The 16,478-nt window shown below is 33.1% G+C and overlaps 1 protein-coding gene across 1 annotated transcript in view; it reads left to right on the plus strand.

The window, feature by feature from the left end:
* ADGRV1 (adhesion G protein-coupled receptor V1) overlaps nt 1–16,478 on the plus strand; it is a 668,591-nt gene that overhangs the window by 530,436 nt on the left and 121,677 nt on the right. Inside the window, exon 87 of the mRNA XM_031938764.1 lies at nt 2,664–2,785. Coding sequence (XP_031794624.1) covers nt 2,664–2,785 — 122 coding nt within the window. The remainder of the gene's footprint in view (nt 1–2,663; nt 2,786–16,478) is intronic.

Consider the following 16,478-nt stretch of genomic DNA (forward strand, 5'->3'; position numbering starts at 1 on the left):
TCCAACTTGAGTACATCTACTCCCTCTGCTAAATAAGTAGAAATAAATATTAATTTAATTTCTTTCTTTCCACATATTTAACTTAAATCTCACTAAGAATTAGAATTTATAAGTTTTAAGAAGTTAATTATTTTTGCTCCCATCTTTTAAAACCAGTTTTTCTCATGAGTGACTCATAATTAAGTTAGGCATTTGTCCAAAACAACATTTTATTTTGTTTAATGTCATCATTCGATGCTGAAAATACTACCTTTCTAAAAATGATCCATATTGGGCTCTCTTGACATGGTCATTACATAGGCAGTCCTATCTCCTAGCTTTCTTACTACCACATCTCAAGCAAATATGTTTTTCTTTCCTATTTTTTTAAATTATCATTATTAGAATGATTTGAGATTTTGTTAGTGATCTAATTTGCCAATACTACGTTAGATTGATGCATTTTTAAAGTGATAGCATTTTATAATATAAACTTTAAAATTAATAGGAAACTTAGTAGTAGTTCACTTATTTTGAAATGTTTGCTATTATGGAATTAATGGAAAGAGTACTGATTTGGAGCCAAAAGATCTGATCCAAATACTCAGTCTGCTGCTTTGGAGAATATGAGAAATTTATTTATGCTCTCTGAGCCTTAGGTTCCTGTTAGCCATTCAGTCAGGATTTATCAGACACCTGATATACACAAGGATCTATGCTGAGTCCTGGAGATACAAAAACAAAAATGAAGCTCTCCTTCCTCCGGGAGCTTACATTCTAAGTACATATAAAAGTATATGTCAAATTGAACTAGATGTTCTCCATTGTCCCCTCTGGCTCTAAATTCTATAATGATAATACCAAAACTTGATCATTTTCTAATGAAAATGAATACTCTATTTTATACTCTCCAAACCCACTTTACTCTCAAAGGCACTTATATCTGATGATGGTCCTTTGGAATCAGTCAGGTTTGTTTAATTCTACAGAGATTAAAAATAAACAGATCCACTTGAACTCAACCAGTTCTTAATCACTGATTTTTCACCTTGGAGAACCAGTTTTGCCATTGTACTTCATTATATTGAATTGTATGTGTCCATTTGTCTTTTCTTCATTCCAATAGTTCTAACCTGAAAAATGAAAAGTCATTACTTACAGAATACCAAAATAACATGGATGTTGTCCTATTTCATGATGCTGTCTTACCCAGTAGGACTTTCCCAGAACCTGATTTCTTTGTACTTTGCTCTAGACACTTGTTGAGATTTTCAAAGGTAGCTGCCCTATTTGTTCATACAAAAATGTACGTGTCCCTTTGTACTGTGTACAGAGACATTAATAGAATTTTGTGTGTTCATAGTGGGTGCAAAGTTTGCAATCTACAAATTCAATGCACGAGTTGTGGAACGATTCTGGCAAATTATCTGATCATGGCTCAGGCATTTTTTTTCCAGACTTTGCCATAAATAAAAGCAATATTTTTGTACTAAAAACAAATCTAATTAAAATTAGCTATATTTAGGTATCTTTTTTTCTAGCCCTTCTATAAATGAGCTATGACCATGGGTTTCTTTAATTATACTAGATTTTGGTTATGTAATTTTCATCTAATTTTTACATTGAGAATCACAAACCAGAAAAATAACATCAGTGATTCTCAGAAAGAGAAATCTGCCTCACTTAGTTTCCTTTTCTTATAAATCTTTTACTTTTCAAATATGCCAAAGTTGCATGAATAACAGCACATATGACTCCAAGTTGAATTTGAGAGACATGGCTCCAGGTTGAATTGAGAGACATGGATAGATGTGTACTTTGAGGTCTGTCCAATTTCAGAGTCCATTCTGCTGACATTCACTGCGGGAAAGAACTTTTGCTCATCAGTGCTAAGGTCATAGGAATAGATTTAGAGCTGTAAAGAGCCAGAGATATCAGTTAATTTAAGCCTTATCTTTTACATAGATCTTTTTCTAAATCTTATGTGATCTACCATATGAATACTAAATCCCCCTTTTTAAGCTTAAAACACCTATAAAAAAAGAAAATGGAAAAAGAAAGGGGAAATTTGCACTGAAAAGTGCTACAATGAAGGACAGTTGAAAATATATTGGTAAATGTCTAGGGAAATGTGTTAAAATAATTCCACTTCTAGTACTTATCTGTTTTCCCAACTTCAGTTCTCCTTAAATAGAAAAATAGATGCTTGTGTTGGTATTATTCATTCTTATAGAAAGGAATCTTTAATCTCATTTTTACTTCTGTTCTCAGGACATAACCCTGGCAAGTGGAAGAAAGCCTTGCATCTAATTTCCTTTTTTTAAGAGGGAATTGCCAGGTTTCTGAGTTTGTAGGAATAGCAGTCTTACAGTTGAATTTGAATGTATTTTCATTATAGTCAAACATTGATGGTATTTTGTGAATAGTCCAGCAGGTGGTAGTCTAGGAGAAGAACAGTTCCCATCTTTCCACATCCTACTCACCTACTCCCACATCCATTTGCAAAGAAGAAAGAGTGTGAATGTAGTAGTGTATCTTATCACCACTGGACATAGCAATGGAAATTCCAATATTTCTTATCCATTATTATTCTCAGTACATCCCCACAATGTCACAAGAAAGGAACTAACAAAAAATCTTTGTAGATAGTTAATATTTTGAAACTTTTTTTTTCTTATTTCTAGAAATCCCACTGGTTTTATACCTGTTTGCTCTGATTTCCATTACATGGCTTTGGGGAGGACTACATATGGCTTATAGACACCTCTGGATGCTGGTCCTCTTTGTCATTTTTAACAGTCTACAGGTAAGATTCAATCCTTGTCCTTTTTCAGACATCAGAAATTCATCCATAATTAGATAATGAATTTGAGAATTGGTAGTTTCATTTAAATGCATAAAGTGACATATGCAAATGAGTCTTACTAGCATGGTATCATTCAAGAAATATTAGGACCAATCTTCAATATTTGAGATGTAGATTGAAGCTCAAAACTATTTGGGACAGGTAGGTGATGCAGTGGATAGAGCACCAGTCCTAAAGTCAGGAGGACCTGAGTTCAAATCTGGCCTCAGACACGTAACACTTCCTGGCCATGTGACCCAGGGCAAGTCAGTTAACCCCAACTGCCTCGACAACAAAAAAAAAAAAAAAAGAAAGAAAGAAAAGAAAAAAGAAACTCAAACTGTTCTCTACATGAGGAAATATACTGCATTTTGATACCCTCCCCCACCCAAACTGCAATAGAAATTTATACCATTTTTATAGGATCTACTTCAGTTCAATCCGTTGGCAATAGAGGATCTGATTTTATGATTGGAGAAATTAATAAAGGCAACAAGATAGATCATATGCCTGTACTCTTAACATCAGGATTGAGATTCTGCCCTTAAAGAAGAATATAAATATGTTGAAGAATGAAAACTGCCCATAGTGCTTAAGGCAATCTCTTTTAAATAATGTGCATGCCATGATATTCTTTTGGGCCAATGTGGAAAATAATTGACATCCCTCACTTTTTGTAATACCACAACTGAGTAACTTAAATTAGCCTCATGACTAAGCTTGGAGAGTATAACTAGAAATTATATAACCATAGCAGGAATTAAAGCTACCCTTTTTTTTAACTATTGCTAAATGGAAAATAAATTATGCACTGAAATGAACAAATGGAACAAATGAAGGCATTTCTCTTAAATTTCTAAAGTGGAAAAATCTGACCTAGGTTATAATTCCTTGAATTTATCTTAATATCTTTGGAAGGGTCTGATATTGACTATAATATATTTCAAAATGTAGTTATTATACTTGTACATAAAGCACCATAGTACCCATTTAGGATCACAATATGACACGAACACAGTCTTGAGACCCATTGTCCAGTGAAGATTAATGATATTTAGAGATTTACTTGTCTAATATTCTTATTTTATTAATGAAGATTATAAAGCCCAGAGAGATGATTTATCCTGTGTCACACAGGTAGTACATGTCAGAGCCACGACAGAAACCCCACTTCTAAGACACCAAACCTTTTGTTCTTCTCACTGTTCCATATCAATTCTCAATTGTGTGGTTCATTCTATTGGTTTATATAAAGTAGCCTCAATATAGTATAATCTGAAGTTGGGAAAAGAGAACAGGTTAACAAGTTTAGAAAAGTGAAATTGTTTTTTGGCCAAACATCCTTGAAGGGCTTTTTAAATTGTATGTAGATTAGGATGAACTAATATGTGTTAATTATATGGATCAGATATACCAATGATTTTTAGTTATGTAGATTAGATACAGCAATATTTATTGATTATCTATGTGTAGAGCTCTATGTTGGACTGTGTAAGGAGAGGAAATATGATTTAGGAAAAGCAGGATTTACCTCTAAGTCAGGAGCTTTAGATTCCAATCCAAACCATATTCTAATTAGCCATGTGAAGTGAGCAAATCATTTCAGTTCTCAAGGTCTTCTAAAAAATGTAGTGTGACTTCTAAGTTCTGTTTCAGCTTTTAAAAAATTATGTGATATTAAAATAAAAATCAAAGTCTCTCCTTTGAGAACTTTATAATTAAATTTGTAGAAGGATAGTTACTCTGTCTAAAATCCAGAACACCAGTGAACACATAAGCACATATATACAAATTAAAATATGTTACAAATCATGTGTGTAAATGCTATATACATAAAAATTAATAGCATAATCAAAGTTTGGTGAGATTCATTAAGCATCTTTAAGCATAATAAACCTTGCACTTAATGTAATCAATAAATGTTTATATATTTGACCTCAATATAATCTCAACACTAGGCCCTTCCAGGGTGCTCAGTGATTAAGAATTCAACCTAAAAAGCAAAACTTTTTTTTTTTAATTTTCATTTTTATAAAAAAAAAAAAAAAAAAAGGAGAAATTATTTGATTTATAGTGAGACAAGAAACTCAGTCATTTCCTTAACATGCTACTATAGTGAAATATTTTTTAAAAATTGATTAGTGGAAAGGAATTTAATGATAATAGTGCTTTTCAAAGAATATAAATTATTTTTCTGGGTTCTTTACCAATTGAGAAATCAACAGGCTTTTTAGTAAGTATTCACTAAGTATTTGATTGTTTAGAAGGAGGGAATTTGTTAGCTTTTAACATCAGAGTTTTTCAGAAAATAACAGAATATTATATTGTAAAGGAACTCTATGACTCTTTTCTTTCCCAGTGATCTGTTACTTCCATTATATTTATCTTTTCTGTTTTTTTTTTTTGTTTGTTTTGCTGGTCTTTATATTCATGTTTTCTATCTCTGTTCTTCATTTTACAAACGAAGGAGCTAAAGCAATGATAGGTCTAGCGTCTTTTTAGACTTGACTCAATAAGTAATCAGAAAACTGTGTGTGTATGTGTGTATATGTCGTGTGTGTGTTTATTTTGAAGGACATGCCATGAAAATATGGTATTTTATAAAAATTAATGTAACAATAGTGTACAAGTTGATTTGCAGTGGGAAGAAACTTAAGTAAAGGAGACCAGTTAAAAGATTATGTGTAAAATTGGTGGGGAACGAAAAAAATTGTAGAGACATTTTAAAGATAGGACTGACTTGATGATAATTTTGATATTTATACATGCATGCAGTCATCATTGCTACATGGAATGGGGATTCCCCTTTCTCCTCACTGACAGTCTTAAATGAGATGCTGCCTTAGGCCCAAGAAGCTTACACTAATGAGAAGGAGAAGAGAGGTATTATAAGAATCACCCATTCCCTTTAAAGGCTACTGAGCAGGCTTTTAGACATCATTCCCCTTTGGCACCATGCCCCCTTTCCATCTTCACAGTCAATAAGGGATCAATATGGGATTTCTGCATCATCTCAAAGCATGAGGTTTTTTTTTTTTCAAAACTAAGGAGAATATATTTCTTTTCCTGTGGAATTTCTTTTATGTTTTTGGATGCACACATATTATATAAATCAGTTGAGAATATATCATCTTCATTCTTGCCTTTCTATTTTTCCTCAGATTCCCTTCACATGGGTTCCCTCCAATCCCCATCAAAATTCAAAATCCTGCCCATGATTCTCCCCATTCCATTTCCCCCCCCAAACATTGTCTTTATTGATCTCCTTTCCTTTAAACACTAAGAGTTTTTATGGTTTCAATCGAAGAATTTATCATTTGATAACATGTTGTCTTATACTGTTTGTATGTTAATTGTTCTCTCTGCTATACTACATCTGTGCTCTACCATCAACTTCCCCAGTACCTAGCACAATGCTGAATGCAAAGAAGAAGTTCAGTAAAGAACTGTTTATTGATTCAGGAACAATTGCTTCTTCAATATTGTACTGCCATCACTAGGTAGGTCCCTGTACATCACCATCTATCTGCCTTCTATATTCTTTGTTTATTGCAGGGGGGGGGGGGAAGTATCCTCTATCAAAGTTCCACTTTATTATTTTATTTTGAAGTGAAAGTGACCCTGTGTTCTCCAAGACTATGCCAGTAGATTTCAAGCTCTGACAGGTCCTACTATATTAATAAAGTTTGAGTATTTGGCCAAAATAGTTCAATTTGGCCATTAAAAACAATGTCTATTTTCTTAGGACCAGCCTAGTTGATCATGGAAAAGCATCGCCTCAATAGGTTGACTATCTGGGGATGCAACTCTTCTGACAAGGACATCCCATGAAACACATACATCAAAACAACCTTCAATTCCAAGTAGCCCTTAGTAGCATTGCTTCTGCAGTGATAGTAATAGAGAAGTAAGAAAGGGGTCCAAGAGTGCTAAGAATCACACAATAGACTGTTCATAGATATTCATTTGACTACTTATATTCTAAATGTGAGGTACTTGTTCCATAAAAAAATAAGAAGGTGTATTGCTGGAACAACTGAGGCATCTTGACATTCTTATTATAAATAAAACCAGAAGAAGGTAGTTTTAGCTAACTGGAAGGATGGTTCATAGGTGTTCCTTGAAAAAACAAGGAAGGAACTGTCGAAGTGAATTTTATCATACCCCTAAAACTGTAAGAAAAATCTCATTGGGCAGCAAGGTAGCGGAGTGCATAGAGCACCAGCTCTGAAGTCAGGAGGACCTGAATTCAAATCAGATCTCAGACACTTACCACTTCCTGGCTGTGTGACTCTGGGCAAGTCACTTAATTCCAATTGCCTCAGCAAAACAAAAAAAGCAAAATCTCATGAAATGGTTGGTCATCACATATTTTAGTGCTAAAGATAAGCATTTTCAAAAAGATCACCAAAAATTTCTACTTCTGCATTGATATTATTTACTGAGTCTTAAATGATAGAGACATTCTATGAAAAACATATATTGCATGTTTTATGACTGCACTACAACAGTGAAAAAGGTCAGGATGAAGAGGCATATATGAGAAAGTATAGATCAGGCAAACAAAATGAGAGAAGATAAAGACTTTCTCTCTATATAGAATATAAAGACATCTCCACAATTGACTCAAAAGAGAAATCTACATTATATGTCAGTCTTATTGATATTGTCTTAGATTATGTGTATGCATATATAAGTGCTTGTATGCATGTATGTATATATATATTTCTGTGTGTATGTGGTTGTGTGTTTATACATAGTTTGTGCATATATGTATATATGTATGTGTGTATACATAAATATATCTATGCTTACCTGCAACTTGCTTGAGGGGGGTGAAAGGGAGGAGAAAGAATAGAGTAAAAAGGTGCAAAGCAGAGAACAAAGAAAATCTTATAAGGAAGCAAAGAAAAGATGGATATTTATGAATACAATCCTTCTGTTATAATGTAAGCTTTCTTGAAATGGAAATTTATTGTTACATATTTTGAATCCAACTCAGTGTTTTGCTGGGCACATGGCAATGGTTTTTTGGGGGGGTTGTTTGTTTTCCTTTTCTGTCTTTTCTATCTTGTTTTTAAATAAATAAATTCATTTTTTAAAAAAGATTTAATCTTGAATTACTTAAGCAAGCTATTAGAAATAAAAAAATGAGAGACAGACAACAGAAATTACCTTAACATCCATAAGTTAAATCAATGTAAATTAATTCCTATTGCAAAGAGACTAAAAGAGCTCAGTAAGCACCTTAGCAAACATTTCACATACTTGCCAAATGATGAGAGATGGCTGCCAAAGGCAACATCAATTCACAATATAAACTATTCTATAAAATCTTTTGAAGAGTGTAATAGATGCTCATAAAGCACAGAAAAAAAATGGAGAATAAAATTAGTCTAAAGAAACCATGACATGATAGCCAACTAAGCAAAGTCATATTCAAGGATATTAAAGGATGAAAGCAGAAAAGGACCACAAAAAGAAGAAAAATTAAAAATATTTGCAAACACTACAACAACAAATTACTTTTCTCTCGAGAGAATTGCTTTCCTTGGACCCTAACATCACAGGACCTGTGGGCCTTATAAAAAAATAGAAATAGTACTAAAGAGATTAAAGCTGGGAAAAGTAAATGTTTATATTAATTATATACAAAGTAGACCTATACTGCAGATGACAATTATGCAGACATTACTAGTCTGAGCTACAAAAGTTCTAAAGAGAAAGATCCCAAAAGCATGGGAAAATTTTAATAACATTGATTCTAGAAGAAAAGACTAATATCAACAACAACCAGAATTATGTGTCTATTCTCCCAGCTATACAAAATCTTTGAAGGTTAACTATGTATGAATTGAGGGCATCTTCATGGAGGGCACTTATAGGGAACAGTAAGACTTTTTCAAATAATATGCAGCAATGGATCACATCTTTACTCTCTCACAATTAAATGATATAAAAAGTATAAGATCTGCTTATAAAATATGCTTATTTTTGTTGAATATTAAAAAGCACCTGAATTGTTAGACCATAACAGCACTTTATAGACTCTTTTATTACAAGGTTTCTTCTGTCCATGCATTGAGATCATTCAGGATTCCTTGGAATATATAGCAACAAGCTCTGTTCAATGACACTCCTATACTAAACATAGAAGAAACATGAAACAGGGAGATGTATGCCTGCCAAAATCATTGCCACTAAATGGAGGAGATTTACTTCATAGTCTAAGAAAGGATAGTGAAGACCTCCCATTTGTGGAAGACATTGTGTTGATTTTATCAATCCCATCACCCTGTGGAGTTTCCTATTATAGATCTGTAATCATTCAAAGTAGTTTAGATTATCTAAGGATATACTGGCAATATTTGGCAATATTGGTGCTCCAGGTAGGGGAAAATATTCATATCACTCACTTTTAATTTTAATCTGAGTTACTAATTTTTTCTCCATCACTTATTTAAGTCTAAACAATAAAAAACAATAAATCAAGTTGCTATTTGTAACATTTGCCCATTTCTAAGGATAAAAATGCTTATTCTGAAAATGTAATAATTATTTCCATGAACCAGTTCAAGCTGGCTCTAGCATAACCCCTGAGCTTATCTGTCCATAAATTAAAGACCAAGTTAATGAAAGGTGTCTATTTGTCAAATTGCCAAAATTCAGCCTGTAACTTTAGTGATTTCAATAGTATAGAGCTTGTCCAGCAGTATGCAGAACGGGAACATAGATGGACAATGATTTTTAAAATTGGATGGAAAAGCAGCTTGTGTTGCTTCTGAAAAATTTCAAAGTTCTTTTATTGAACCTAAGTTTCTCTCAAAGTTAATATGAAGACCAATTTTCTCAATATAAACACTTAACTGCTATTGCTGCCTAGTAGCAGTAGTTGCCTAGTGGGAGACCACTGTTTTCAAAAATTTAAAGATGAATAATACATAGAGTACAGTGGAAAGACAAGTGGGGAGATAACAGGGTGCAACATAAAACTGAGGAAGTCCAGAAATGAATTAGTAAAAGTTATATTAAGGAATGATACATAATAGAAAGAAAAGATGGGCTAAGATTGACAAGTAAAACTAGTCTCTATGAATACTTCAGCCTAGGCCCAGAATATGGGGGGAAAAGTGAGAAAGATTTTCAATAAGTTGGGGAGAACCTTTGTGGTTAATTTATAGAAGGATATAGATGAGATTCACACAAGATGGGCAGGCATGGACCTGTTGTGAACTGTATCATTATAGTAGAAGGAACTCAAATCAGTAAGAACATAGATCCACTTCATTAATTAAGAAAATTAGCAACTGTAATTAACTATCATTTATTAACCATGCATCATATATATATATATATATATATATATATATATATATATGATACCATCACAATCATAATCTGTATGATATAGCATTGTATATAGAAGACTTGTTGGTCTCTGGGAGCACAGATTCTACAAGTAGAGATTATTTCATTAATTGTGTTTATGCAGTGCTTAACACAAATTGATTTTTTGTGTTTTATATCAAATAATTTACACAAATCTATATTATTACAACAAATAAGAATAAATGAACTTTGATTTAAGAGAAATGAATGCAGAATGACATCAAATAACTGGACTAAAATAAAATTGAGATATATTGATAATACATTATATCTGTAACATAATGAGCCCAGTTTCCTATAGCTATAGTCAACAGACTGTGTTTGTACAATCTTTTAGAAGAAAGAAGTTTTATGTGGATTTCTGAGGTAGAAACAGGCAGGAGGGGAAAGGTCCTGTAGCAACTTTAACCTTCCTTCCTCATGTCCTATCTCTCCATAGGAGACTAGAGCAGCTGCTATTCTGATGCCCCTATCATTTTCCCAGATAATGAACAGCAGCTCCCAGCTTGCTGCAGTGTGGCTTTGGAACGTGTCTTTGAAAGATACAGACACTGATCCCATGGCTGGTAGCCACACGTACTCTGCCTGCTGGCTGTGTCTCAGCAATCTCTGCTGATTGTTTGAAATACGTTTATGTAATGATTCAAGCAGACATTTAGGAAGAGAGTAGAGATGTTTGCATGGTATTCATCATGATATGTGACACGCCTTGTAGGCAAATAAAGTGAATTAAAATTTGAGTTTCTGATATTTTCAGCCGTATGAAAATCCTGATCCTTTGGGGCAAAGATTCTATAAACTACAAGCTGGTGGTGCCTTATATTTGCTGACAATACCTTACCCAAATACTGTTATAAGCAATTAATTTATTTGTCATTTGTGAACCTGTGTGTAGAGCTGCAATCTGTACTTTTCAGAGCCTTTTAGGTAGTCAGTCAATAATAAGTAGCTATATGAACTCATTAGCATAAAAAAGGACTTTTTCCAGTCCTACCAGTCTTTTTAAAGAAACTATCATTCAAAGTATACTGTATTTATGTGCATATGTGTATATACAGAGGTACATATATATTCTCCAGCAAAAAGGAAAAGAAGCATTATAAAACCTTGCAAATCTTTCTGGCCCTATTCTAGAACTCATAGAGGCGTAATTGGGTTTTGACTTCTCTCCATCATTATCTATGAATATTTAAGGTGATGGGTTTTGGAACTCTGTAAATAATTCTGAAAAAAAATGCATTTATGGATGGAACATCTGTCTTTTGTATGATGGCCAGAATGTGTTTTGTGTCTGAATTGTTATAGAACTTAAATAACTATTTTTCTGGGCTGCTATAGAAGAGATTCCTACATTGGGTGGAGAATTAGACTGCATAAATTCTAAAATCCTTTCCAAATCTTAAGTTCTGCTATTGTAGGCTTTAGATTGCATAGTATAAATTATATTATCTAATCATTATCTTAAGTTCTTGTAACTTCTTAAACAAGTCATACAAATGATTTTGGAAAAAAAAAAAGTATATATTAGACTAAAGAACAGTCATATTTTTTTTTTTTGACAATACCTAAGTCTCTTTCTTGGGGTCATTTCTCTTTTCTTTTTGCTTTTCCTTGATTAGCTCATCAACTCCTATCAGTTCAGTTATTTCTTTACAGATGATTCCCAATTTTATATATCCAGTCCTAGTTTCTCCCCTTAACTGCAGTTGCACATCACCAGCTGCATATTGGACATTTCAAAGTAGATTTCCAGTGGATATCTCAAATACATGTCCAAAACAGAATGCATTATCTCCACCCACCCCCCAATCCAAGCCTTTTTTTTTCAAAATTTCCTTATTATCATAGAAAACATCACCATCCTTCTAATTATGATCCTTTTGGCATCATATTTTTAAAGCTAGAAGGTATCTTAGCAATCTATCCAATTCAGCCTTCTTAATTGTAAAATGAGGAAATTGAGGTCAAGAAAAACTATTTAACTTTCCTAAAACTTCCCGGGATTCTAATAGTGAAAATAAGATTCTTACATAGGTATTTGAATTTTGAGTTCAGCACTCTTTACAACAAGCAAGCAGGCAACAAGTATTTGGTACTTATTTTTTTCTAAGCACTGTGATAAGCATATAAATACAAGCATAAAAAAAGACAGCCCCTCCCCTGAAAGAGTTTACATTCTAATAGGGAAAACATACATAAAAGGGAATTGAAAAGTGAGGCAGAGAAGACGTGGTGGTAAAGTCCAGAGATTTGGGATCATGGACTCAGACCCATTAATAATTGCCCCAGAAGGAATGCATCATTGGGAAAAGGGACTAAGTTTGACAGAAGAATGTTCAAGGTGAGAGGACCTTAAGTGCTGAGGAAAGTTAAGGATAAAAAGGCAGATTAGTCATGTAGAAAGTTAGAATATTAAGTAGGAGAGGAATGAGGCATGGTTAAGCACATCCATAAAATGGAAGACTCTAGAAAAATTCACACCGATGGACAAAGGAGGTCATCTTGGTAAGATGATGTTTCAGGGTATAAAAACCACAGGGAAGTATACCATCCTACTTCTTCAATTAATGAATTAAAATTCTAATTATCTGCTTTTAGTTGTGAATAATAATGTGTGGAATATTTTTATTAAGATTTGTGGTAACTTTATGATGTTTTAGTAGCATGTGGTAAGAACAGAAGACTTTAATCAATCAACCAATTTATTGAAATTGCTTCATTTATTTATTTATTTATGGGTTTTATTATTTATTTTAAACATTATTTTCTTTTTGAATTTTGAGTTCCAAATTCTCTCTGTCCCTCTCAGACTTTCTTCCATCCACTGAAAAGGCACGCAATATTGATAGCAATTATACATGTGAAATCATGCAAAATATATTTCTGTATCAGCCATATTTGAAAAAAATAAAGAAAATTATAATTCAGTTTGAGCTCAGAATTCATCAGTTCTCTCTCAGAAAGTAGATAGCATTTTTTTATCGCAATTAATCATCATTAAAATATTGTTGTTACTGAACCCATTTATTATTTCACTTTGCATCAGTTCTGATTGGTTTTGTCATATTTTTCTGAAGCTAGCATCTCATAATTTCCCCCAGCATAATAGTATTCCTTCACAATCATGTACCACATCTTGTCCAACCATCTCCCAATTAATAAGCATTCTCTCAATTTCTAATTCTTTGCCAACACAAAAATAGCTCCTGTAAATATTTCTGAATCTATAGATCCTTTCCCTTTTTCTTTGAGTTACAAACCCAGTAATTATTATGCTGGATTTTATAGTCCTTTGGTCATAGTTCCGAATCATTTGCCAGAATGATTGGACCAGTTTACAGCTCTACCAACAGTGTATTTTTTTCACATCCCTCCAACATTTGTCTTTTCTAATAAATGTGAGATGATATCACAGAGTTAGTTGTTTTAATTTGCATTTCTCTAATCAATAGTGATTTAGAGAATTTTCATATGACTATATATGTCTATGATTCCTTTTTTCTGAAAACTCCCTGTTTATATCATTTGACCATTTATCAGTTGGGAAATGGCTCTTGTTTTTATAAATTTGACTCAGTTCCATACTTAGTTTATGTTTGAGAAATGAAACTATTATTAGAGAAATTTCTTATAAAATATTACTTCATTGTCTATGACACCTTTCAGCAAAATGCAATTTTCTTGATTATCCCTTTTATTTAGGTCTATTTTGCTTTTGCTTTGAATGAGATCATGATGGCTACTTCTGTCTTATTTTAGTTTATCTGAACTATATCCTATTCTTCTCCACCTCTTTATTTTAATTCTATGTATGTCTTTCTATTTCATGTATGTCTCTGGTAAACAACATAGATTCTCATTTTAATCCATTCTGCTATCTGCTTCTGTTTTATGGGCAAGTTCATCCCTTTCTTGTTCCCAGTAGTGATATGTATTTTTCTCTGCCCCATTTTCATCTTTTATTATTTTGTCTTTTTTTTTTCCTGTCTCTCCTCAAAAATCTATCTTGATTCTAACCACGTTTATCCTTCCTCCCACATTTTTCTAATTCACTTAACCCTCTCATATCCCTATTGGACAAGTTATATTTCTATACACAATTGAGTGTGTGTGTGTGTCTGTCTGTCTAGCCTCTTTGAACCAATTCCAATGAGAGCATTCAAAACATTGAAGTATTGTCCACTACCACCTGTTTTCCATTCTGTTATAAAAAGATTTTCCTTGCATGCCTCTTTTATATGAGACAATTTTCCTTAGTCTACTTCTCCTTCTCCCCTTGTCCCAGTGCTGCATCCTTCTTTCTAATCCCTTATATCCCTTTTTTTTTGGGGGGGGGAGATCATTTCAACATAAATGATTCATATTCATACTCTCTGCCTAGCAATGATAGAAATCTTAAGAATGCATCATCTTCCCATTTAGAAAAGTAAACAGTTTAATTTTATTGAGTTCCTTATGATTACTCTTTCATGTTTCTCTTTTTATGCTTCTCTTGAGTTTTCTGTTTGAATGTCAAATTTTCTATTTGGGTCTGGTCTTCAGGAATACTTGAAAGTCTTTTTTTTTTTTTTTTTTTTTTGATAAAATATCTATTTTCCCCTGAAGAATCATATTCATTCTTTATACTCATTCTTTCTGGGTAGATTATTCTTCATTGTAATCTTACCTCCTTTGTTATCATATTTCAAGCCCCATGCTCCTTTAATGTAGAAGCCACTGTGACTCCACATATTCAAATTGTTTCTGGCTGCTTGAAATATTATTTTCTCTTTGACTCTTGGAGCTCTGTAATTTGGCTATAAAATTCCTGGGAGTTTTCATTTTGGAGTTTTTCCTAGTAGGTAATTGGTGGAAATCTCTCAATTTCAATTTTACATTCTGGATCTAAAACATCAGGATAGTTTTCCTTGGTAGTGTCTTTAAATATGGTGCCTAGGCTCTTTCTTTGATAATGACCTCACCAGGTAATCGAATGATTCTTAAACTATTTCTCCTTAATCTATTTTTCAAATCAGCTGTTTTTCTAATGAACTATTTCACATTTCTTTTTTATTATTATTTTGACTTCATTTTATTGTTTCTTGATATCTCATGGAGTCATTAGGTTTCACTTGCCCAGTTCTAATTTTTAAGAAATTATTTTCTTCAGTGAGATTTTGTGCCTCTTTTTTCACCTGGCCAATTCTGTTCTTTTAAGTTCTTTTAAGGAGTGAATTTTTGTTACCTACATTTCCATTTGGCATATTCTGCTTTTTAAGGAGTTTTTTTTTTCCAGTAAGTTTTTGTTCTTCTTTTATTATTTGGCCACTTCTCTTTTTAATGTGTTATTTGCTTTGGTGTATTTTGTGCCTAAGCTATTAATTTTATTTTTATAATTTTCTTTCATCACTCTCATTTCTTTTCTCAATTTCTCAAATTTTGTTGGATTTGGGGCCAATTAGCATTTTTCTTTGAAACTTTTGTTTGTTGTTTTCACATTATTGTCTTCTTCTGAGTTTATGAATTGGTTTTGCCTAACAATCAGTAGCTTTTTATGCTCAAATTCTTTTTTATGGTTGTGTTTTCTCATTTTCAGTCTATTTCTTGATTTTGAACTTTATGTTAAAATTGGGCTCTGCTTATCCGCTTATCTGTAAGTGGGAAGCTTTTTCATGCTGCTATTTCAGAGAGATTTCTGGGAGTCTGCAAATTTTGGGAACTTCCAAAGTGGTATGATTCTTGAAGAGGTCATTGCTTTCCTGGTCTGTACTCTGCTCTTCATTCAGAAAGGTCTCCTTGGTCCTCTACAGCCACAAGTAGTAGCATTCTCTTTGCCTTGGAACTGCATCTAGGACCCCTACCCCCTTATGACCAACCCCAGCATTCCTCTCTGCATTGGAACTGCAATATAAACTTGCATATGAGCAACAGTGCCAATTGTTACCCTGTCAGCAAAGGGTACCTGTAATCTCTTTGCGACCAATTGTTTGAAACACTTACCATTGCTAAACTGAGAGCTCCCCAAACTGCTACTGTAGCTGCAGCCACTATTGATCCTACCACGTGTGTAGACTACAGACAGATCTCCACTCCAGTGTCTTAAGCTTCTCTTGCTAAATGTTTCACATTGACTTTTTTGTGGCTCTGCCACTCTAGAATTTTATTTATTTTAAAATTGTTCTTAAGGGAATATTGAAAAGTTGAGCTGGGTTGCCTCTACTGCACTAATAATCTCTAAATCAATTGTCTTTTCTTATCCCTCATGCTTCATGACTTTTCTACAGTT

Source organism: Sarcophilus harrisii, chromosome 1, assembly GCF_902635505.1.
Source record: "Sarcophilus harrisii chromosome 1, mSarHar1.11, whole genome shotgun sequence".
NCBI classification, from domain to species: Eukaryota; Metazoa; Chordata; class Mammalia; order Dasyuromorphia; family Dasyuridae; genus Sarcophilus; species Sarcophilus harrisii.